At 37.3% G+C, this 27,122-nt stretch overlaps 1 protein-coding gene across 1 annotated transcript in view; it reads left to right on the forward strand.

Moving 5' to 3' along the window:
• Window positions 1-27,122, forward strand: part of AMPD1 (adenosine monophosphate deaminase 1) — a 294,451-nt gene that overhangs the window by 156,754 nt on the left and 110,575 nt on the right. The window contains exons 7-8 of the mRNA XM_053706560.1: window positions 9,796-9,990; window positions 10,173-10,304. Of these exons, the coding sequence (XP_053562535.1) occupies window positions 9,796-9,990; window positions 10,173-10,304 (327 nt within the window). The remainder of the gene's footprint in view (window positions 1-9,795; window positions 9,991-10,172; window positions 10,305-27,122) is intronic.

Below are 27,122 nucleotides of genomic sequence, written 5' to 3' on the forward strand. Positions count from 1 at the left end.
TCATCAAAGGCCTGATTTGTACCCACCCTTATACAGGCAAAAAATATAAGTTGAAGTATTATTTTACCTGTAATTCTAAGTTTGTAGTATACCTAATTAAGTGTCCATGTGGGCTGGGGTATGTTGGCGAGACCACCCGTAAGGTACGGGAGCGTATTATCCAACACAAAAGTAATATCAGGACAGGTAATTTAGAGGCCCCTGTGTCCAGCCATTTTATTATGGCTGGACATCAAATAAATCAACTCAGATTCCAGGTACTTGAACATATAAGAACACCTAGGAGAGGGGGGAAAAGAATAAAAACACTAAAGTACAGGGATTTATATTGGATACATGAGTTAGGGACTATGACCCCTAATTGAATGAATAGGGAAGTGGATTGTGGTATATGTCAGTGAATAACAAAAATAAAATAGCAAAAAGTATAAATTAGAAATTAAGAATTAATTAATGGTTTTCTTTGAAATTGGATCTAAATAATACATAATTTGGCCACTAGTTGGCATTTAGTTCAGAAAATGATGGTTAAGGGTTAAAACAGGTGGAGGTATGTGTGGTAGGCGGAGCGTTGGTCTATTTAAGGTTGGTTTTAAATGTTTTATGTTAGACATGATTAAGGACACCAGTCCGAAATGTTGTCTGTTTTAATTGGCACAATAAAGTAATATTTTTACACTAATTGGTGGTGCTGCTAAATTATTTTCTTATAATAAATAACTGTGCCCCTCAAAGTCTGGATTTACCAAGAGGAAAATTAAAAACCTCTCTAATTACTTTGAAATCTCTTTTCAAAGATGGATATATAAACAGACAATATAGAGTAATATTAATTAAATAGAAAAAAAAACAGTCTCAATAATAATACAGCAGTAGGCTGATTATTCTGTGTTCCATTATACTAGTTTTTGCAACTTTTTTTTTAAAACGGCTTTATTGACACCATAAGGGCACAAAATAACGAATCACAACAGTCGTAAGATCAGCAAATGTAAAAATATGTAAAACAAGATTATAAAATACAAAGTTTTTTTATTCTTTCAAAATAGCTACTAATTTCCTTGTTTTTAAACTTTATATATGAAAGGAGAGTGATAAAAAAGCAAAGTAAATAATGAAGAGAAATAAAGACAGAGGTGATTAGAGAATCATCATATATGGCAGAGGACCCCTGATAGATTTCATGAAAAGATTCTCTATAAATGGAGTTAATTTACGGCCAGATTACGAGTTTTGCATTTTGAGCGGCTCGGTAATAATTTGCAAGTTATTTTCACCGCTCACCTCCCTATAGCGCTGCTATTACAGGTTTGCAAAAACCTGGCGTTAGCAGGCAATATGGCAGCGTTGAGCTCCATACCGCACACAAATACCAGTGCTGCTTTGAGCTGGTTTAACGTGCTTGTGCACGATTTCCCCATAGGCATCAATGGGGAGAGCCGGCTAAACAAAAGCCTAACACCTGCAATAAAGGAGCGTAAAGCTCCGTAACGCAGCCCCATTGATTCCTATGGGGAAAGAAAAGTTATGTTTACACCTAACACCCTAGAATAAACCCTGAGTCTAAACACCCCTAATCTGCTGCCCCCGACATCGCCGCCACCTACATTACACTTATTAACCCCTAATCTGCCGTCCCCAACATCGCCGCCACCTACCTACACTTATTAACCCCTAATCTTCCGCCCCAATGTCGTCGCTACCTACACTTATTAACCCCTAATCTGCCGCCCCCAACTTCGCCGCCACTATACTAAAGTTATTAACCCCTAAACCTAACCCTAAGTCTAACCCTAACCCTAACACCCACTAACTTTAACATAATTAAAATAAATCTAAATAAAAATTACAATTAATATTTAAATAATTCCTATTTAAAACTAAATACTTACCTATAAAATAAAACCTAAGCTAGCTACAATATAACTAATAGTTACATTGTAGCTATCTTAGGTTTTATTTTTATTTTACAGGTAAGTTTGTATTTATTTTAACTAGGTAGACTAGTTAGTAAATAGTTATTAACTATTTACTAGCTACCTAGTCAAAATAAATACAAATTTACCTGTAAAATAAAACCTAACCTGTCTAACATTACACTACAATTAAATACATTACATGAATTAAATACAATTAACTAAATTACAAAAAAAAATAAACACTAAATTACACAAAATAAAAAAGCAATTATCAAATATTTAAATTAATTACACCTAATCTAATAGCCCTATCAAATTAAAAAAGCCCCCCCAAAATAAAAAAAACCCTAACCTAAACTAAACTGCCAATAGCCCTTAAAGGGCCTTTTGCGGGGCATTGCCCCAAAGAAATCGGCTCTTTTACCTGTAAAAAAATACAAACAACCCCCCAACAGTAAAACCCACCACCCACACAACCAACCCCCCAAATAAAATCCTATCTAAAAAAAACTAAGATTCCAATTGCCCTGAAAAGGGCATTTGGATGGGCATTGCCCTTAAAAGGGCATTTAGCTCTTTTCCATTGCCCAAACCCTAACCTAAAAATAAAACCCACCCAATAAACCCTTAAAAAAAACTAACACTAACCCCCGAAGATCCACTTACAGTTTTTGAAGACCAGACATCCATCCTCATCAAGCTGGGAGAAGTCTTCATCCAAGCGGCAAGAAGTAGTCCTCCAGGCGGGTAGAAGTCTTCATCCAGATGGCATCTTCTATCTTCATCCTTCCGACGTGGAGCGGCTCCATCTTCAAGACATCTGACGCAGAGCCTCCTCTTCTGTCGATGGCTACTGAAGAATGAAGGTTCCTTTAAGGGACGTCATCCAAGATGGCGTCCCTTGAATTCCGATTGGCTGATAGAACAGCCAATCGGAATTAAAGTTGAAAAAATCCTATTGGCTGATGCAATCAGCCAATAGGATTGAGCTTCAATCCTATTGGCTGATTCAATCAGCCAATAGGATTGAGCTTGCATTCTATTGGCTAATTGGAGATGAGCGCGGAACAGAAGACCGGCGACCACAGAGCCATTGAGCGTGGAGATACTTTTCGTACGATCACCACCTCACACTGAGGATTAAATTCAAGGTACGCGTTTAAATATGGGGCACCTTGCATTCCTATTGGCTGATTTGATTCTTCAAATTCAAACCAGCCAATAGGATGAGAGCTACTGAAATCCTATTGGATGTTCAAATCAGCCAATAGGATTTCAGTAGCTCTAATCCTATTGGCTGATTTAAATTTGAAGATCCAAATCAGAAAATAGGAATGCAAGGTACCCCATATTTAAACGCGTACCTTGAATTCAATCCTCAGTGTGCGGCGATGATCTACGAAGAGGATCTCCACGCTCGATGGCTCCGTGGTCACCGGTCTTCTGTTCCGCACTCATCTCATCTACACTATGCGTCGGCTTGGTCCTGGATGAAGATAGAAGAAGTCGCCGCAATGGCAGAAGATATTGCCGCTTGGAAGAAGACTTTTTCAGCCGGACTTCAGGAACGGTGAGTACCTATTTGGGGGTTAGGATTTTTTTTTAGGATAGAGATTTTAATGGGCTTGTAAAAGAGCTGAATGCCCTTTAGGGGCAATGGGTAGCTTAGGTTTTTAAGTGTTACGTTTTTTTATTTTGGGGGGTTTGGTGGGTGAGGGGTTTTACTGTTAGAGGGGGACTTAGTATTTTTTAAGGTAAAAGAGCTGTTTAACTTAGGGCAATGCCCTACAAAAGGTCCTTTTTAAGGGCTTTTGGCAGTTTAGTTTACTTTGGGGGGGGGGCTTTTTTATTTTCATATGGATTTGGTTTAATTTTTTTATTTTTGAAATTTGGTTTATTATTTTATGTAATGTTAGACTTTTCTATTTTTTTTATTTTTAAAGTAATGTTAGGTTTTTATTTGTAATTTAGTATTTTTTAATTTAGGTAATTGGGGTTAATTTAAGGGGTGTTAGGTTAGGGGGCTTAGTAATTTAATTAGTTATTTGCATTGTGGGGGGTTGGCGGTTTAGGAGTTAATAGCTTAATTAGGTTAATTGCGTTGTGGGGGGTTGGCGGATTAGGGGTTAATACATTTATTAGGTTTATTGCGATGTGGGTGAATGGCGGATTAGGGCTTTATACATTTATTAGGTTTATTGCGATGAATGGCGAATTAGGGGTTAATAGTTTTATTAGTTATTGCAGTGGGGGTTGGCGGTTGAAAGGTAGATAGATATTGAGTATGCGTTAGGTGTTAGTTATTATTTTCAGGGAGTTATGGGAGTTACGATGCTCTCATTTTCAGCACAAGGCTTGCGGCGCCTGCCTATGTGTGGCAAGGTGAACGTGGAGTAAAATGTCTCCATTTTTGCTGCGTAAGTCCTTGCGCTGAATATGTGATAACGATTTTCAACGTGGTTCTATGTTAGCTTATGGGAGTAAAAATTGCGGGTGACGGATGAAATATACGTGCCGAATTTCTATGCGGGGGGATGTAAATGTGATAGCAAAACCGCATAAAAACCGGTCGGGCGCCGCCGCATATGTAATCTTGCCCCAAGTGTCTGGTAAAGGCAATTTGCAGATTTTACTGCTAGTTAAGCAGGACCTGGGATAAGACACGTGGCCTGTGTGTAGCTGCACTAGCCACCTATATGCCAAAATTAGTCTTCAGATATCTGCATTCAGATAAGAGGCGGCCTTCAAGGGCTAAGAAACTAGCATATAAGCCTACCTAGGTTTAGCTTTCAAATAAGAATACCAATGAACAAAGCAAATTTGATGATAAAAGTAAATTGGAAAGTTGTTTAAAATTGCATGCCCTTTCTGAATCATAAAAGTTTAATTTTGACTAGACTGATAATAATAATAATAATAATAACAAATACTATTTATTAAAAGGTAAAGTATGTAGAATGATAAAATCAGGAAAGGTCAGCCCTATCTGAATCATAAAAGTTTAATTTTGACTAGACTGATGATAATAATAATAATAATAAAAATAAATACTATACATTAAATGGTAAAATGTTTAGAATGATAAAATCAGGAAAGGTCAGCCCTTATTGTTTTTCTCATGTAATATTGTCAGATACTATTCTACCAAAGCTGCTTTTCCCCCCTCTATGCTGAGCACAGTACAATTTTCACAGTTCATTTTGCTAATTATTCTAAGGAAATCTCTTCATTTTGTTGCATGTCTAGTTCTAATATTGCAGATACGGTGAGTTTCCAGTGCTAAACTTTGTGCATGTATTTACTGCTCCTGGTGCATAATCACTCTCAGCTTTCTGTTGCTTGTGTAGTCTATTATTTTAATTCAGTAAACAAGCTTTGTATTTGTAAATGAGGTGAGTTTGTGGCAAGCTAGAAGGTGTCTCTTAGGGAATATAGTCTGTGTTGTTTAGTCATTGCAGCTCTAGCCATATTCCCACTAGAGGGTGCTACATGATCATATGAAAATAATGTCACAAGCACTGAATTCATGGAACTGTAACCTGCACATAAGTAAACCAGGAAGTGACATTATATTACAACCAATAATAAAAGATACATTGTAATAACTACAGGCTCTGTCAGTGAAGGAAGATACTGAAATAAGGAATATACATAAAAAGAAAGACTAAGCTGTTAATCAGGATAACTAAGGCTTATGCAGATAAGAAGGTGGTACAATTAGTAAAAAACCATAACAAAACTTTCTTTAGGTATGAAGCAAAAGGGATAACTGCAAAAGGGGATATAGGAAGAATTAAAGGGACATAAAAGTCCTAATTAAACTTTCCTGATTCAGATAGAGAGTACAATTAACTTCTCTTCACACATTTACTTCCCTCTCTTGGTATCCTTTGTTGACGAGCATATCTAGGTATCAGGAACGTGTAGGTCTTAAAGGGACTTGTAACCCAAAATTTGTCTTTCATGATTCAGATAGAGTATATAATTTTAAGAAATGATCAAATGTACTTAATTCTCTTGGTATCCTTTGTTGAAAAGCAGGTGGGTAGGCTGAGGAGCAAGTCTGAAGTACTATATGGCAGCAGTTTTACAAGAGTGCTGTTAGCATTGTTCTACATTGTGAGAACGATGCTGCCTTCCAGCCCTCAAATGCTTCTTACAAAACTGCTGCTGTATAGTTCACCAGAATGGTGCACGCTACCTACCTAGGTATTCTCTTCAACAAAGAATATCATGACAAAGTAAATGTTATAATAGAAGTAAATTGGAAAGAGGCATTTTGGTTTTTGTGTAACTTTATTTGGTTTTTGTGTAACTTTAAGGACCACTAAAGGCAGTAGCATAGCATAATCAATAAATGTATAATAAAGAGACAATGCAAAATCACTTAGTATGAATTTCAAATGGAGTAGTAGATTGTTTTCTGACAAATTAGTTATATTTTCCTTCCTGATGCATCATGTGAATCTTTCACATGCACAGTAGGAACTGGTGCCTCAGAAAGTGTGCATATAAACATATTGTGCACATTTAGATAATGGATGGGAATTGGAAAGTTGTTTTTGAAACTGTGTGTTCTATCTGAATTTTGAAATTCTAATTTTGACTTGACTGCCCCTTTAAGTACTATATGTACACACCTAAGCCTGCTTAGGTATATTCTTCAACAAAGGATACTAAAGGAACAAAGTAAATAAAAAAAAAATGAAAGTAAACTGGAACAGTTTGTAAAACAGTGAGCTCTATCTGAATGATAAAAGATTATTTTTGACTTTAAGACATATTGCAGTATAATTGGGGATATTAATTGGAGATACTTTAGAGATTGAAAGAGAATGGAGAGTCAGGAGTGGCTGGTAGTGAATCTCCCTACTGATTAATATAATCTCAAAACATTTTGGGCCAGATTACAAGTGGCACGCAAACACCACCAGAAGTAAAATTTTAATACGGGTTTACGGGTTAGTAAGCGTATTACAAGTTGAAAGTAAAATGTTTTTTCATGAGTAAAACCTGACGCAAGCTAACTTCAGGACTTCAGATATTGCGACTGCACAACTTCTCCCCAAAGGGGTATACTAATCAATGTGCGTGCAGACATGATACGAAGTAGCGTATCATGTCTGCTGCACATCGATAAATGCCGACAGCATACACTGTCGGCATTTATCATTGCACCGGCAGGTCTTGAGAACGGCTGGTGTTATGCCACCCCCTGCAGATTTGCGGCCAATCGCCGCTAGCAGGGGGTGTCAATCAACCTGATCGTATTCGATCGGGTTGATTTCTGTACGCCGCCTCAGAGCAGGCGGACAAGTTATGGAGCAGGGGCTTCAAGCTCCATACGGAGCTTAATAAATATGCCCTATAGTTTTCAAAGTAGAGCACATATTAAAAATAAAACTAACACCTATCGCTCGCACACTAACCGGACCATGTTTAACCAAGTGCGCTATACCTGACATGAATTATGCATATTTTACATTCCAATGTTCTTCACATAGAAGAAAATTTCTATTTATTTTTAAATATATATATATGATGTATTTTTTGTAATATATATATATATATACACACACACAGATATACAGTATATATACAAATAAAGATATAGGAAGAGTATATATTTAAAAATACATAGAACATTTTCCCCTAAAGCAATAAAAATAAAACATAATGTTATTGTTTTAGTTAAATAAAACTATTAAATTCTTATTATTAAGGTAATGATTATTTTCCTTTAGTGAAATAAAACTATTTAAAATTGTTATTATTATGGTAATCAATATTTCCATTAAAGTACAGCTGAAAAGTTGATCAAATAGGAATGATTAACTGATTAAACTGGAAATAGATCACCTCCCAATTTAATTCATTTCAATTATCTATCTATGCATATCTAATGATCTTTAACCAAATTAGTAATGGTGATGTAGCTTGAAAAATAATCTGAAAAATTATTCTAAAAATTAAAACCATGATTTAAATTGATTTAAATCGGAATTACTGACTAGTGATTTAAATTGTAATTTAAATCATCAATTTGATAATGATGTACTTCAGTCATAGAGAGCTCTAATAGACTTGGACATAATTTAAATTGATTTGTATGTTACCTATTTCTGGAAAGCTATCAGTCAACCTTATAGATAACCCGGGTACTTATTAATAAAACGTAGGGAAATACATAAAAATAAGGTTTACGTTATTGGATATATTTGCTTAAAAGTTACCTATAAATTTCAAAAATAATATTTAACATTTTTAAATAATACTTGTCGTATACCGCTGTCTAGGGCTGTCACTAAATGAGTGTTTATCAACAGATGTATATGTATGATTCTCGCAAAAGAGGATAAAAAAGAGATGCTGTAAGAATTATTCTTTAATACGACTTTATTAAGCCTTGGCTAAAAATTAGCTATAGACAAATATTCAATCTGGGTTATCTAACAGATTAAATTAATACTCATATTTATCAAATATTAGTTGACATAAATCATTTATTAATCACAACAAGATTAATACATACCTTGAGATATAAAGGCAGAAGATAAAAATAGCCTCATACAAATGTAAAGCTTCTATACAAATTTTAAGCCAATGAAATCAAAGCATACCATAAATGAAAAGGCTATCTTTGTATATTTTAACTTCCTTACAAGACTTTATAATTTTGGCTGACATATAGAGAATACTATTTTAACTTGTTAATGTGCAGCCTATAGGGTGTTAATAATAATATGTGTCTTAGCTAGCAGTATAGGTATTTTGATTGACAACAGCAACTGAATGTAAATGTCAGTCCTAAATACATTATCCTTAAAACAGCATTTAACCCATTACTAACTAAACTGACTAATCTTATCTAGGTTAATTTCATTTATCATCATAAACTTAAATAAATAATGATTTGGTGATAGATTTATTATTTTATTTTATATCTAAATGAAGAACATATTTAATGTGTAATTCTTCTTTGAAATTGTATATTTATTCTAATCATGATTTTATAATTTATTCTAATCATGATTTTATAACACCACAATACTCATTCATGATTAATAACATATTTAAGGTACAAAAGAAAATGGAAGGAAACATCTTTAAGGTAACAAAAGACATATTCTAAACTTTGCATGTTAGAATTAAATAAACACACATTAGTAAGGTTGCCAGATTTCCAGTATTTACCCGGACTGTCCAGAATTTTAGCAAGTCCAGTAAATTCTACAGTAAAATGTGTATATATTGCTTTTATAATCCATTGAGTGTCAGCTAAATGTAAAAATCGTTTATGCATTACAAAAATGACCCAGAAAGAAGTGACATTGTGAATGTACTATTCTATGTATTATGGGCAGTCTACAAGTTTCAGAAAGTCATGGGGGAGTAAAAATGCCTCTCTGTGTGTGCTACTGGCAGTCAAGGGGGTCAAATCATGACCCCCTTTTTCTTACTGGGAGCCAAGGATATACAATTATTGTCCTGTGGTAAAAAATATACATGGTGGTGTCAAGGGTTGGACCTGGGTATAGCTTTTGGGAGAACCATAGTGTGAACCCACTTACCACCTGTGTCCAGCCACCAACAGGATGGTCCGTATTTTCATGGAGAATAGCTGGCAATGCTACACATTAGACATGTTGGTGCTTTCTCTAAAGTATATGGAAATTCAATAGACAAGATACATTTTTGGAGCCATTTTTTTTTAATTCTGTGGTTTTGTTTTTAACAATATTTTATGTAACATTATGCTGATAAATCAACATTTTCAAAAATAAGATTTTCTGTGGTCATGAGATAATAAAAAAGATTTTGCCCCCATCTTTTACATAATGTTACTGATAAATAATGGTAAATTATCTCTTATCAGGTAGACACCCATATCCATGCAGCAGCGTGTATGAATCAGAAGCATCTTCTGAGATTCATCAAGAAGTCCTATCGGGTGGATTCAGAACGGGTGGTGTACAATGCTAAAGGCAAAAAGCTGACTTTAAAAGAAGTGTTTGAGAGCCTAAAACTTCACCCTTATGATCTCACAGTGGATTCCTTAGATGTCCATGCTGTAAGTCTTAATTATATTAAAAAGACTGATAGAAATCTAAGATTCACAATCTGATTCTATACATATTTTGGTGACACAAACTCTGTATATACATAGCAGCATTATTTGGTTACAGGGTAATCAATAAATATCACTTATGATACTGTTCTATCTACTAACTCATGGTTCCTCTTTGTTTGCAGGGTAGACAAACCTTCCAGAGATTTGACAAATTTAATGCAAAATATAATCCAGTTGGGGCCAGTGAATTAAGAGATCTGTATTTGAAAACTGAAAATTGTATTGATGGGGAATATTTTGCCACGATCATTAAGGTAACTATTATGTATCATACTCCTCAGAATATATTCTGCACTTTTAAGGTGCATGTGATCACACATCCTAGTGTTGATAAACAAGACCTTACTAGAAAAGGTTCAAAGATGCATAATACGGTAAGATTAAAAGGATATGAATCAGTGCTTCTCTGGTAAAAACACAAATATGTTAAATCAAAGTAAACATAAAAAGAAACACTCTGTGTAAAAAGTAGCAAACTCTGTCTATCTATTTGGTATTTATAGAGCGCAAACTAGTCACCTGTGAGGGTCTCAAGGCCCTAAGGGAAAGCAGATAGGAGGAGGGGGGAGGGGATGGGCGTTCAGTCGAAGAGCCAGGTTTTGAGGTCCTTTCTGAACTTTGTAAGGGAGGTGGATTGTCTGAGGTGCAGCCGGAGAGTGTTCCATGTCTTTGCTGCTACGTGGGAGAAGGATCTTCCGCCCGCTGTGGATTTGCTGATGCCGGGGATGACTGCGAGTGCTTGGTCGGCCACCCTTAGTTGTCTGGCGGGGGTGTAGAAATTTACACAGTGGTTGATGTATTCGGGTCCGATGTTGTGTAGGGCCTTGAACGCATGGTTAAGGAGCTTGAAGGTGATTCTCTTGTTGATGGGGAGCCAGTGAAGGTTCCTTAGGTGTTCGGTGATGTGGCGTTGGAGAGGGATGTCAAGGATGAGTCTGGCTGATACGTTCTGGATACATTAGAGTCTCTTTTTAAGTTTGATGGTGGAGCCAGCGTAGAGTGCGTTGCCCTAGTCCAACCAGCTGCTGACAAGGGCGTGGGTGACTGTTTTCCTGGTTTCGGTAGGGATCTTCTTGAAGATTTTTCATAGTAGGTGAAACAACAAACAAAGAAAAATACTGCGCTCTCTGTGTGTGGTTGTGCTAAATCTGAAAAAAAGTATACCGTAAGCGTCTAAAGATAAATATCTATGTAAATGATTATATAAGATATATATATCAGTGTGATAACTGGATGGTCCGTGATGTGAAAAAATGGGCAGGATCTAAATGTTAGATTCACAGTCACAGTATCATGTCCAGTAATGATAGTCAAAATTCACCCACTGGTGTAATACTTAAGTGATTATCAGGAGTGTCCCAAATCGGGGGAGAGTGATGTCCTCAGAGTATGGTAGAACTCTTTACGGTGAATCCATGGTGGTGGAAAGATAGAATCCAAAACGAAACGAAATTGGTGACTTTCGTGCCGTGCCTGGAACAGGTATGGAAAAAACCTTAGGAAAAGAGATCTGCAGAAACAAAAAACACAGCACATCCCATCTAAGAGTAAAAGTTTTTAATATACGCACAGTTTGCGCTAATTAAAAATGCGCACTTACAAAAGAACAATAAAAACAAGCAATGTATACTCGCTCTGAGTATGTGAGCGTCCACACTCAGAGTATGACAGTCCTACGAGTGCCAGGGAATATTGGTGGAGTTGAACCGAGTCTCGTCCGACATATGCGCTGTATTCGTGGGCTGGAAAGGAGCATCTGGGTCATTGGAGGACGTCAGTGACGTCAGAGCGTTTTGTTACCTCAACGTGTTTCGTCCGGTAAACGTCCGGACTTTGTCAAGAAGGCTGTATGAGTTGATGAAGGTACTGGTGGCTTATAAAGCTTGTAAACAGAGGCTTAGATACAAGCTTAATAAGCCACCAGTACTTTTTTTTCTGTTTTTTGTTTCTGCAGTTTTCGTAGCAGGTGGAGGATGTGGAAGCATGTTGAGGTGATGGCATTGATTTTTCGGTTCATGGAGAGTGATGAGTCCAGGATGAAGCCTAGATTTCGTGCATGGTCGGTTGGGGTTGGAGGGTGACCGAGGGCTGTGGGCCACCAGGAGTCATCCCATGTGGATTTATTGGGTCCGAAGAGGATGACTTCGGTTTTGTCTGTGTTCAGTTTGAGCCGGTTGTCATTCATCCAGGCGGCGACTGCTGTCAGGCCTTTGTGGACGTTCTTTTTGGCGGTGGTGGGATCTCGGGTAAATGAGATGATTAACTGGGTGTCGTCGGCATAGGAGACGATGTTGAGGTCGTGGCATCGGACGATGGCTGCGAGAGGGGCCATGTAGATGTTGAAGAGGGTGGGGCTCAGCGAAGAGCCTTGCGGTACACCACAGTTGACTGGTGTGGGTTTGGAGGAGAAGTCAGAGTCTGACTTCTCCTCGGTCGAGCATGGGGCGGATGTCGTCTGTCGCGGCGAGGAGGGCAGTCTTGGTGCTGTGGTGGCTTCTGAAGCAACTTACTCGTTTTCTTGCAAAATGAACAGTTAGAAATTCTCAGTATAGCTACTGCCCTCAGGGTGATAAAAGAGCTGACATGTTGGCAACTTAGGCTGCATTCTGCCTCTTCTGAGCATGGGTACATCTTACTCTCTGTTTATCTAGTCTATTCACTGAAAGGGACTGTTCACACAAGAGACAGTTCACTTACCAACAATAACAACATTTTAGCAAGTAAAGTAGATCAATGAACATAAATAATGTATTATTAAAACTTTTTACCTGTTTTCTTTCTGTCCTAACCATTGAGCCCCACTATCCTGGAGCACCCTGATAAAAGGGACAACAAAGCCCTGCTAGCCCGCCCCATGACCAATCTTTGTTCTTTTTTCTATTATATGAAAACAATAGCAAGTTTGCATTATAACACGCACACATACTGATTTCAAGAGTTTTTTTTTATGATACACATCTGCAGCCCCCTACTAATAGATCCTGCCGTCAGCAGGATGGAACGATGAGCAGCAAATCTCCCCCTAAGATAAAAGCTGCAGAAGGGTTCTGATCACTTCAGTACAGACTGAAAATACCTGTGTAAAACTGCCTAATCTATAGTGCTCTGCTAGCAGTGTACAGTACTGATGCACAGACAGATACAACAAAAATAAACTTGTCTCATCGTTTTAAAATACATGTAACATACATACAGAAACATATTTACAGATCAGTCAGATAAAGATTGAAAGAATACACAAAATAGCACTTCTTGGTGTTGTGTGTGTTTATATTTGCTTTAGCTGGCATTGGTTTTAAATGCATTTAAAATTAGAATCAAAGTTTGTGTATAGCTACAATTACTACTTTATTTTCCTAATTATTCCTTTAATTTGATACATTTTTCTGTGGCTAAGCAATATTTTGTTATGAGACTAGCTGTCTGTCTTAAAGGGATATCAAACCCAAACATTTTCTTTTGTGATTAAGACAGAACATACTATTTAAAAAAAGTTTCCAATTTACTTCTATTATCTTCCTTCCCATGATACTCTGTGTTGAAGAGATACCTAGGTATGTATCATAAACACTACATGACAGGAAATAGTGCTCCCATTTTGTGATCTTCCAAATGGATAACATTCTTGCAAAACTGCTGACATATACTGCTCCTGAAATGGTCCGGTTCCTAAGAATACGTCACTGCTTTTCAACAAAAGATACCAAGGGGTCAATTTATCAAGCTCCATACGGAGCTTGATGCCCCGTTAAGGCTCGCCGGAAACAGTCCTCTGAGGCGGCGGACAGAAATCAACCCGATCAAATTCGATCTGGTTGATTGACACCCCCTGCTAGTGGCCGATTGTCCACAAATCTGCAGGGGGGGTATTGCACAAGCAGTTCACAAGAACTGCTGGTGCAATGATAAATGCTGACAGCGTATGCTGTCGGCATTTATCGATGTGCAGCGGACATGATATGCTACATCGTATCATGTCCACTCGCACTATAATAAATTGACCCCCAAGAGAAAGAAGAAAGATTGATAAAAGAGGTCAATTAGAAAGTTGTTTAAATTGCATGCTTTCTCTGAACCATGAAAGTAAAATTTTGACTAGACTGTCCCTATAATCATGAAAGAAAAATGTTGGGGTTTCATATCCCTTTAAATATGGCAATCAAGTTTAGTTTTATTGGATATTTTCTTGCAACTTGATACATTATACAGTACATTTATTTATTTCAGTCAGCTACTTGATAACAACTGCAGCGTCTCAGAGACCTTCAGTTTGCTCATAGCAATATTGTTTACCACAGCTGCATTTGATATTATAACGCAGCCATGTGCATAAAAGATCACTTTAAATATACACAGCTACTTAATTTAAGATTTGGTGACAATAATAATCGGTGTCTCTAATATGCAAGGACAACACCATTCACAACTGTTACTTCTGATATAATAACCCAGTAAAATTCACAAAATATTGCTTTGAACAAACATATTTTTATATTTGACATTTATTTCAGATTCCTTTGGCATTTTTATCCCCTAATTTCAAGTCTCAGGGGATCTTCTTCATACGGGATACTTTTGTTAAGTGGTCACTCATATGTGAAAGAATATTCAGCCTCAGATAGACACTTTTTTATTTTGATATGTAGTTTTCCAATGGGGATTATTGTTTTTTTCTTTACCCATTTTTAATTATTTGTCGATTTGAATAAAGATGGTTGTTTTTAATTTTAAAGTGAACCAACGTCACCTGAAACACAAACACACACAAAACCAAAGAGAAATTGAAGGGCTATCTTGTCTATTCTTGCTTAGTTTTTATTTGATTGATCTGTAAATAAAGTTATTCCCCCAATACACAGCACCAGACTGCTCAAATATTAATATTAAGGGCCAGATTACAAGTGGAGCGCTATTTAACGCTCCTGCTTGAGAGTTAACTCTGCTAGAAGAAAGCATTTTGTGCGCCTCGGGTTGCACTTGGATTATAAATTGAAATTAAACTGTTTTCACTAGCGCTAACCAGACGTGTGTAAAAAGACAAAATTAGAATATTGCACGCGCGATAACTTATTTCCCCATAGAAGTCAATGGAGAAAAAAAAACTAACATCCTACTTGCGTGCAAACACGATTGCATATTCTCAAGTGCACAAACTGTTTATATATATATATATATATATATATGAATATCTATTTAGAAATACTTAGAGCATATTCTGCTTTGTGTAGAACATTGGAAAATGAAATATTTACAGTAAATACACAGTATAACACTTTATTAAAAATGAATATTGCATAAATATGCTTTTACATCTACTTAACTGCAAAGGGCTCCAATGCACTATATATATATACAGTTGTGCTCATAAGTTTACATACCCTGGCAGAATTTATGATTTCGTGGCCATTTTCTAGAGAATATGAATGATAACACAAAAACTTTTCTTTTACTCATGGTTAGTGTTTGGCTGAAGTCATTTATTATCAATCAACTGTGCTTACTCTTTTTAAATCATAATGATTGACAACAGAAACTACCCAAATGACCCTAATCAAAAGTTTGCATACCCCAGTTCTTAATACCGTGTATTGCCCCCTTTAACATCAATGACAGCTTGAAGTCTTTTGTGGTATTTGTGGATGAGGCTCTTTATCTTCTCAGATGGTAAAGCTGCCCATTCTTCCTGGCAAAAAGCCTCCAGTTCCTGTAAATTCTTGGGCTGTCTTGCATGAACTGCACATTTGAGATCTCCCTAGAGTGGCTCAATGAGGTCAGGAGACTGAGATGGCCACTCCAGAACCTTCACTTTATTCTGCTGTAGCCAATGACAGGTCGACTTGGCCTTGTGTTTGGGGTCATTGTCATGTTGGAATGTCCAAGTACGTCCCATGCGCAGCTTCCGGGCTGATGAATGCAAATTTTCCTCCAGTATTTTTTGATAACATACTGCATTCATCTTGCCATCAATTCTGACCAAATTTCCTGTGCCTTTGTAGCTCACACATCCCCAAAACATCAGCGATCCATCTCCGTGTTTCACAGTAGGAATGGTGTACCTTTCATCATAGGCCTTTTTGACTCCTCTCCAAATGTAGCGTTTATGGTTGTGGCCAAAAAGCTAAATTTTGGTCTCATCACTTCAAATGACTTTGTGCCAGAAGGTTTGAGGCTTGTGTCTGTGCTGTTTGGCGTATTGTAAGCGGGATACTTTGTGGCATTTGCACAGTAATGACTTTCTTTTGGCGACTCGACCATGCAGCCCATCTTTATTCAAGTGCCTCCTTATTGTGCATCTTGAAACAGCCACACCACATGTTTTCAGAGTCCTGGATTTCACCTGAAGTTATTTGTGGGTTTTTCTTTGCATCCCGAACAATTTTCGTGGCAGTTGTGGCTGAAATTCTAATTGGTCTACCTGACCGTGGTTTGGTTTCAACAGAACCCTTCATTTTCCACTTCTTGATTAGAGTTTGAACACTGCTGATTGGCATTCTGAATTCCTTGGATATCTTTTTATATCCCTATTCTATTTTATACAGTTCAACTACCTTTTCCCTCAGATCCTTTGACAATTCTTTTGCTTTCCCCATGACTGAGAATCCAGAAACGTCAGTGCAGCACTGGATGACAGATGCAAGAGTCTGTTAGGAGTCCAGAAACTCATTGACCTTTTATACATACACACTAATTACAAGCAAACAGATCCCAGGTGAGGATGGTTACCTTTAATAGCCATTCAAACCCCCTTTGTGTCAACTTGTGTGCATGTTATCAGGCCAAAATCACCAGGGTATGTAAACTTTGATCAGGGTCATTTGGGTAGTTTCTGTTGTCAATCATTATGATTTAAAAAGAGTAAGCACAGTTGATTGATAATAAATGGCTTCAGCCAAACACTAAACATGAGTGAAAGAAAAGTTTTTGTGTCATCATTCATAATCTCTGAAAAATGGCCAAGAAATCATAAATTCTGCCAGGGTATGTAAACTTATGAGCACAACTATATATATATATATATATATATATATATATATATATATATATATATATATATATATATATATATATATATATATATATATATATATATATATATATGTGTGTGTGTGTGTGTACATATGTATTTTATGTGTTTATATGTATGTAAATAAATAAATACAGATTTAAATGCATGAGTACATATGTACACACACAAATATACATATTCATCTATAGACATGTATGTATCTCTATGTTAAAGACCTTTGCACACTCCTGAGATCTCAAAGCTTTGAGCCCTTATAACTTTTGTGCAATATTTTTTTTAATATTTTTTATTAGATGGTGTTATTATGAGCGTAACTGTACTTCATAACGTATTTTGATGTGTTTATTGCCACTTTTTTGTTTTGCAAAACAGTTAACCAGAGCTCTGAGGTTGCGATAACACGGGGCGCGTTATTTTTAATTGCGCTTAAGGAATTGCCTTTACTTTCAACTTCTAAGACGAGCGGAAAAAACCCTCACGCAAGCAAACAGCCGCGATAAACACCTTATAACTCGCGCATAACTGTTAACGCGCCACTCGTAATCTAGTCCTAAGTAACTTAGTTATTTTTTATAAATTACTATGGGCATTTTCCTCAAGCTACAGCCTTAATTGTCCATTGTTTTCTTTTTAAAGTATATATAAACAAATGTATATCTAAAGCATATGCACATACAATCTAAAGCACACTGCCCTTTAAAGGGACATAAACACATTTTTTTTGTTTTATGAATCAGACACAGCATACAATTTTAAACAACTTTCCAATTTACTTCTATTATCTAATTTGTTCATTATTTTGGTATCCTTTGTTGAAGGAGCAGTAATGCAATGCTGGGAGCTAGCTGAACAAATTGTGTGAACCAATGACAAGAGGCATATATGTACAGCCACCGATCAGCATTTAGTTCCCAGTAGTGTGCACTGCTGCTCCTGAGGTTACCTAGAATAAACAGAATGAATCAAATGAGATACTAGAAATATATTGGAAACTGGAAAGTTGTTTAAAACTGCATGTTCTTTTCTGAATCATGAAAATGTAATTTCGACTTCACTGTCCCTTTAATCACATTGATCCCCTGCAATTCTATGTACACACAGAAACAAGCCCTTGCTAAGTTTCAAGAAGCTCAGTGAAAAGATCTGCATAAGGACCTAATTGTAAGGAGTGAAGGTGCAAGCAGTAAAAAAGTGAAAGCTATAATGGTATTGTTTTAGTTAAATAAAAGTAAATAATTATTAAGGTAATAATTATTTTTCTTTAGTTAAATACAACTATTTGAATTATTATTAAGATCATTTTGATAAATAAATATTTTTCTTCTTCGAATAAAGTACAGCTGAAAAGTTGATCAAATATGAATTATTCACCTATTAAACTGGAGATAGTCCACCTTCCAAAAGTTCTGAGGGGAGAGGTAGGGATAGGTTGCTACACTACAGAAAAAGGGGAAATTGGGGGCCTGCACAGCTATAGAAGGGGGTGGGGTGGATGAGCGGGGACCCCTACACTACAGAAAAAAAAACTTAATATATAAATAAAATAACAAAAACATCTATAAACTGGGTATTGACAGTACCTAAGATGGCTGCTTCTAGTGGGAGGGTTAGAGAGGGGTTTGGGAGGGATCAGGAGTGATCCCTATACTGCTGGGGGGGGAAAAACCTCCAAACTGCATGCTGGCAAACTGTCTGCCGGTACCTAAGATGGTGGAAAGGAGAGTGTGTGTGTGGGGGTAGAGAGCTGATTGGGTGGGATCAAGGAGATGGGAGGGTAATCCCTACATTAAAAAACTATTACCCTTACCAGCTAACTAATTAACACCTTTACTAACGGGAATTTCAAAAACATGGTGCACAGCTACAGTAATAGGCCTTTTAATTACCAAAAAGCAATGCATGTCTGCTATTTCTGAACAAAAAGTATCCCAGAGAAGCTTTTACAACCATTTGAGTTATGACTGCATAAGTGGATGGGAAAAATTATAATGTCAATGAGAAACACAAAGTTTGTGAAAAGTTTTATATATATATATATATATAAAACAGAAAAAACAAAGCGCACTCCTAGGGAACTTTTTTCAAATCCTTTTACTGGTGAACGTTTTCGGACATATCACGTCCGTCCTCAGACCAAAAAAGATATTACACATTACTTACCCCAACCCTCTTAAATGTGTTAGACAATTAGTGAAACCGGCCGGACCTGCACGCTCTCCCGAGTAGCTCCACCCCCGGCGGGTGACGTCATCAGCCCGGGCAACGTGAGTCCGGTCAGAACAAAAGTGTACACAGTGCACCTTTAAAAATAAAGAAAACAAAACAAACATGGGCTTGAAATAAACAAATAAATGCATGATGGTGTACAAAGTGAACTAAGTATTGGAGAACTATTAATTACCTGTGTAAGTGTGCCACGAGCGGTTGTCATAGCAACCGTTACTAACAAAACTTGCTGGGCACAAAACACTAAAACAGCCAATAATAGCTCCCCAAAAAAAGTTGCAATATCCTATTATACTCAAGCTATGTACACAAAGGGAAAAGTACATATGCTAAATTAAGAGCATGCTTTTATAACCTATCATTTAGCTCTGCTTATAATCAGAAAGGGGAACGCTCGGCAGTCACGTTACTCAGTATAGGCCAATCCAGATAATACCCAGAGCCAAATATACACCAACGTAATAGAGGCAATATCACTATATACTATCTTAAGGCAATATACCTGAGAAAGAAAAAGCATCAGTTAGACATAGCATATGTGCATACTCTCGCTAAGAAAGAGCATAAAAGGCAAAGAACAAAAAGCAAAAAGCACATCTGATGGATCATCTAAAATACACTGGATAAATTACATAAATAACAAAAATAATAATAGATTAACATTGCACTAAGAAAAACATAATAGCAGAATATAGTGTAACATATATAGGTCCTATTATTACTTGCATATCCATGCCAGAAAATAATGCACAAAATCTGCAAAAAAAATATATGCAATTTAAGACTATTCAATTGCTTAATAACAAAAATATTCCTAAAGTCAAGATAAAAATAAAGAAAAATAAATAAAAATAGAAATAAAAATAAAAATAAAAAGGAAAAAGTTTTTTTATGGATTGTAACTCTCATTGTTATTTATTTATTGATGGAGCGGTGGACTCTCCATATGTCAGTTCTATGTATATCCCCCTCATAGGACAGTTGCACCTAGACATAGTGGTGAAGAGGACCTGTCATAGGAATGCCTGCCAATCCAAATGAGTGTTTAAGCCTTTGGGTACTAATGTCTGTAGATGGTATGTCCATCTTGCCTCCTTCTGCAACAATATTGTGTCTCGGTCGCCTCCCCTGGACAATGGTGGCACGTGATCTATTATAGTGTATTTCAAATCTGATACCCTGTGCTGTAACTGCTGGAAATGTCTAGCAACAGGTTGCTCTGTATTGCCATACTTAAGTGCAGATCTGATTGCCGATCGGTGGTTTGCCATACGGGTACGCAGGTCATCCACCGTCTTTCCAACGTAATATAGGCCACACGGGCAATGAAGTAGATAGACTATGTGTGTAGTCGTACACATAAGCCTATACTTGTGTTTAAATATTTTTCTCTTGTAAGGATGTGTAAAAGAGGAACCAGTAATTAGCCCTCCACAGGTTGTACAGCCCAAACACCTGTAGACTCCAGGTTTGTTAGTGTCAAGCCATGTGCCTTTTTTGTATGCTTGTTGTGGATCAGTCTTGACTAGGTGGTCCCTCAAGGATCTTGCCCTTTTGTAGCCTAATCTAGGTGGAGGTGAGTTCAGAAGGGGCAGTGTATTGTCACTACTAATAATGTCCCAATTTTTCTTAATTGCTAATGCCATACCATTCTTGTCACCCGTATATGTGGTGACAAAGGTCATCCTGTTTTCCTCTTTTCTTGGTGTTCTCCGAGTGTCATCTAACACCATCTCACATTGTTTCTTGAGTAACTTGGTCGGATATTGGCGGGCTTCAAAACGGTTTTTCATTTCTAAAAGTTGACCCAGCTTGTTGTCCTCTTCTGAATTGATCCTAGTCACTCTCTGTAATTGGGATTTCGGGAGTGCCCTTTTTAGAGCTGGTGGGTGACAGCTTGTAAAATGTAACAAAGCGTTACGGTCCGTCTCTTTACGGAACAAAGTACTTTCCAGCCTGTTGTCTCCCTTATATAGCCTTACATCCAGAAAGTCAATCTGGTGTTGATCAAATGTCATTTTAAATTGTAAGGCCTCGTTAGCTGAATTCAATTGTATAAACCAGTCCTCTAATTGGGAAACGTTACCACTCCAAATCAGAAAGAGGTCATCTATATATCGTTTGAAGACCTTTATGTGTTCATTTCTGAATAGATCTGTCCCAAATTCTTCAAAAGAGGCCATAAACAGATTCGCGTACGAAGGGGCCACATTGGACCCCATCGCCGTTCCCATTAACTGAAGATAGAATTTACTTTCGAACCTGAAATAGTTCTTACTTAAACAAAGATCTAACAGATACAGTAAAAGTTCAGCTGGTGGTCCCACATAAGGGTATCTGGCCAACTGTGTAGAGATTGCCTGCATCCCCTGCTGGTGAGGAATAACTGTGTATAACGATGTTACGTCCAAAGTAACCAGTAAATCTGTTGGCTGAATGTTATCCATGGTCTTCAATAATGATAGTAGAGAGGCTGAGTCTTTTAGATATGATGGCATATTAGTAACCATGGGTTGTAGGAAGTGATCCACAAACGTGGCCAAAGGTTGTAAAAGTGAGCCTATTGCTGACACAATAGGCCTCCCAGGTGGTTTTACTAACCGTTTGTGTATCTTTGGGAGGGTGTAGAGCACAGGAATTCTAGGGTAATCCACAGTAAGATATGCCACAGTCGTTTTGTCTAATACATTCTGTGTATACACCATATGTAGGAATTCATCAATTTGCTTTTTGAAGATCATTGTAGGATCCTGTGATAACTGTTTATAAGTCTTGCCATCCTCCAGTTGTGACAGAATTTCTTCTCTATATTCTCCATAGTTTTGTAAAACTATCGCTCCACCTTTATCCGCTTCACGAATGATTAAGTTCTTGTCAGCAGTGAGGGACCTTAAGGCAGCCCATTCGGACCTGGAAAAGTTATTAAATGTCTCATTTTGATGATCATTGACCGACTGTTCCATTTCCTTCATACTCAATCTCATATATGTGTTGATACTTGAGTTTGTGGATTGAGGAGTATATTTGGACTTCCTGCTAAAGAGAATACGTTCTTCACAGTTTGTATGGAACTTTTCTTTTAACAATAATTGTCTCTGAAATTTTTTTGAGTCAATGTATAAATCAAAAGGATCTGTTCTGATGGTGGGAATAAAAGTGAGGCCCTTGTTCAAAACCTGAGTCTCCATAACAGTCAAATTGTGATCACTAAGATTGACCACAATATCCTTTTCCATTATCTTGCTGGCATCAGAGGTGGTTATCTCCTTGTATCCGCCTCTCCGGATTTTTGCTCTTTTCCTGCCAAGTTTTTTGACCTAGTAGTCACACCACTAGATTGTTCCAATTGTCCACTTGTGCTTGCAATTGCCTCACTTTCTGACCCTGATCCGGAGCCTGAGCTCTCCACTGTTGTCAGATCTCTGGGTTTCCGATATCTCTGAAGTCTTGCTCTGTGTTGATGTTGTCTTTGTCGTTCATGTGCTGGTAACAACCACAGATATACTCGTTTGTCACGATAATCATTTGTGACTGCATCCAGTTTTTTGTTTTTAAACTCAATCAGATCCCCTTCATATTTCTTTATCTGATTCTCCAATTTTTGTAACCAATCTTCCGTACTATCAATAGATAGTTTTTGGAGGTGTAATTCCTCATATGTGGAGATTTCTGTTTTTAATGCTGTTAATAATCTACCCACCTCTTGGATCACTAAAAGAATTAAATCCAAGGAGCACTTATTTTCAATTTTGCACCACTTATCGCAAAAAATGGGGTTATTTCTACCAATCGTAGGTATATTCTTTACTCTAAAACCTCTTGGTATGTAACCCCTGCGATGGTATTCTGATAAATATGTGCCATGTAGATTTAAATCCTTCTCTTTTTGTTTCAATTTCAGTAGGTGTGAATAGATATGTGACGGCTTTTCAATTGTTTGACTTCTAGTAAAAGAAGTGAATCTGATTAGGTCAGCATCCCTTTCTGAAAACTGGAAAGTGCTGGCTCCAGGTATAATGTCCCCTTCAATAGCTGTAGCAGTATCTGGAGTTTCATCAGTGTCCAGCATAATCAAGCCCAAACCGTAATAAAACCAAAGTGGTGATGTGAAAATTTAAAACCAAGAAATACTAACAAGTCTCTTTAAATGGATGAGGGTGAATTTCCTCCAAGGGCTGGGTGCAAAGAAAATAATAATATAAATTGAAAGCAGATTGCACTCCAAGCTATCAAATGTTCCAATACCCTGGGTGCTGCAAAATAGGCATACAAAACAGAAAAAACAAAGCGCACTCCTAGGGAACTTTTTTCAAATCCTTTTACTGGTGAACGTTTTCGGACATATCACGTCCGTCCTCAGACCAAAAAAGATATTACACATTACTTACCCCAACCCTCTTAAATGTGTTAGACAATTAGTGAAACCGGCCGGACCTGCACGCTCTCCCGAGTAGCTCCGCCCCCGGCGGGTGACGTCATCAGCCCGGGCAACGTGAGTCCGGTCAGAACAAAAGTGTACACAGTGCACCCTTAAAAATAAAGAAAACAAAACAAACATGGGCTTGAAATAAACAAATAAATGCATGATGGTTTACAAAGTGAACTAAGTATTGGAGAACTATTAATTGCCTGTGTAAGTGTGCCACGAGCGGTTGTCATAGCAACCGTTACTAACAAAACTTGCTGGGCACAAAACACTAAAACAGCCAATAATAGCTCCCCAAAAAAAGTTGCAATATCCTATTATACTCAAGCTATGTACACAAAGGGAAAAGTACATATGCTAAATTAAGAGCATGCTTTTATAACCTATCATTTAGCTCTGCTTATAATCAGAAAGGGGAACGCTCGGCAGTCACGTTACTCAGTATAGGCCAATCCAGATAATACCCAGAGCCAAATATACACCAACGTAATAGAGGCAATATCACTATATACTATCTTAAGGCAATATACCTGAGAAAGAAAAAGCATCAGTTAGACATAGCATATGTGCATACTCTCGCTAAGAAAGAGCATAAAAGGCAAAGAACAAAAAGCAAAAAGCACATCTGATGGATCATCTAAAATACACTGGATAAATTACATAAATAACAAAAATAATAATAGATTAACATTGCACTAAGAAAAACATAATAGCAGAATATAGTGTAACATATATAGGTCCTATTATTACTTGCATATCCATGCCAGAAAATAATGCACAAAATCTGCAAAAAAAATATATGCAATTTAAGACTATTCAATTGCTTAATAACAAAAATATTCCTAAAGTCAAGATAAAAATAAAGAAAAATAAATAAAAATAAAAATAAAAATAAAAATAGAAATAAAAATAAAAATAAAAAGGAAAAAGTTTTTTTATGGATTGTAACTCTCATTGTTATTTATTTATTGATGGAGCGGTGGACTCTCCATATGTCAGTTCTATGTATATCCCCCTCATAGGACAGTTGCACCTAGACATAGTGGTGAAGAGGACCTGTCATAGGAATGCCTGCCAATCCAAATGAGTGTTTAAGCCTTTGGGTACTAATGTCTGTAGATGGTATGTCCATCTTGCCTCCTTCTGCAACAATATTGTGTCTCGGTCGCCTCCCCTGGACAATGGTGGCACGTGATCTATTATAGTGTATTTCAAATCTGATACCCTGTGCTGTAACTGCTGGAAATGTCTAGCAACAGGTTGCTCTGTATTGCCATACTTAAGTGCAGATCTGATTGCCGATCGGTGGTTTGCCATACGGGTACGCAGGTCATCCACCGTCTTTCCAACGTAATATAGGCCACACGGGCAATGAAGTAGATAGACTATGTGTGTAGTCGTACACATAAGCCTATACTTGTGTTTAAATATTTTTCTCTTGTAAGGATGTGTAAAAGAGGAACCAGTAATTAGCCCTCCACAGGTTGTACAGCCCAAACACCTGTAGACTCCAGGTTTGTTAGTGTCAAGCCATGTGCCTTTTTTGTATGCTTGTTGTGGATCAGTCTTGACTAGGTGGTCCCTCAAGGATCTTGCCCTTTTGTAGCCTAATCTAGGTGGAGGTGAGTTCAGAAGGGGCAGTGTATTGTCACTACTAATAATGTCCCAATTTTTCTTAATTGCTAATGCCATACCATTCTTGTCACCCGTATATGTGGTGACAAAGGTCATCCTGTTTTCCTCTTTTCTTGGTGTTCTCCGAGTGTCATCTAACACCATCTCACATTGTTTCTTGAGTAACTTGGTCGGATATTGGCGGGCTTCAAAACGGTTTTTCATTTCTAAAAGTTGACCCAGCTTGTTGTCCTCTTCTGAATTGATCCTAGTCACTCTCTGTAATTGGGATTTCGGGAGTGCCCTTTTTAGAGCTGGTGGGTGACAGCTTGTAAAATGTAACAAAGCGTTACGGTCCGTCTCTTTACGGAACAAAGTACTTTCCAGCCTGTTGTCTCCCTTATATAGCCTTACATCCAGAAAGTCAATCTGGTGTTGATCAAATGTCATTTTAAATTGTAAGGCCTCGTTAGCTGAATTCAATTGTATAAACCAGTCCTCTAATTGGGAAACGTTACCACTCCAAATCAGAAAGAGGTCATCTATATATCGTTTGAAGACCTTTATGTGTTCATTTCTGAATAGATCTGTCCCAAATTCTTCAAAAGAGGCCATAAACAGATTCGCGTACGAAGGGGCCACATTGGACCCCATCGCCGTTCCCATTAACTGAAGATAGAATTTACTTTCGAACCTGAAATAGTTCTTACTTAAACAAAGATCTAACAGATACAGTAAAAGTTCAGCTGGTGGTCCCACATAAGGGTATCTGGCCAACTGTGTAGAGATTGCCTGCATCCCCTGCTGGTGAGGAATAACTGTGTATAACGATGTTACGTCCAAAGTAACCAGTAAATCTGTTGGCTGAATGTTATCCATGGTCTTCAATAATGATAGTAGAGAGGCTGAGTCTTTTAGATATGATGGCATATTAGTAACCATGGGTTGTAGGAAGTGATCCACAAACGTGGCCAAAGGTTGTAAAAGTGAGCCTACAAACTCAAGTATCAACACATATATGAGATTGAGTATGAAGGAAATGGAACAGTCGGTCAATGATCATCAAAATGAGACATTTAATAACTTTTCCAGGTCCGAATGGGCTGCCTTAAGGTCCCTCACTGCTGACAAGAACTTAATCATTCGTGAAGCGGATAAAGGTGGAGCGATAGTTTTACAAAACTATGGAGAATATAGAGAAGAAATTCTGTCACAACTGGAGGATGGCAAGACTTATAAACAGTTATCACAGGATCCTACAATGATCTTCAAAAAGCAAATTGATGAATTCCTACATATGGTGTATACACAGAATGTATTAGACAAAACGACTGTGGCATATCTTACTGTGGATTACCCTAGAATTCCTGTGCTCTACACCCTCCCAAAGATACACAAACGGTTAGTAAAACCACCTGGGAGGCCTATTGTGTCAGCAATAGGCTCACTTTTACAACCTTTGGCCACGTTTGTGGATCACTTCCTACAACCCATGGTTACTAATATGCCATCATATCTAAAAGACTCAGCCTCTCTACTATCATTATTGAAGACCATGGATAACATTCAGCCAACAGATTTACTGGTTACTTTGGACGTAACATTGTTATACACAGTTATTCCTCACCAGCAGGGGATGCAGGCAATCTCTACACAGTTGGCCAGATACCCTTATGTGGGACCACCAGCTGAACTTTTACTGTATCTGTTAGATCTTTGTTTAAGTAAGAACTATTTCAGGTTCGAAAGTAAATTCTATCTTCAGTTAATGGGAACGGC

This window comes from Bombina bombina, chromosome 3 (genome assembly GCF_027579735.1).
Source record: "Bombina bombina isolate aBomBom1 chromosome 3, aBomBom1.pri, whole genome shotgun sequence".
Classification (NCBI taxonomy): Eukaryota; Metazoa; Chordata; class Amphibia; order Anura; family Bombinatoridae; genus Bombina; species Bombina bombina.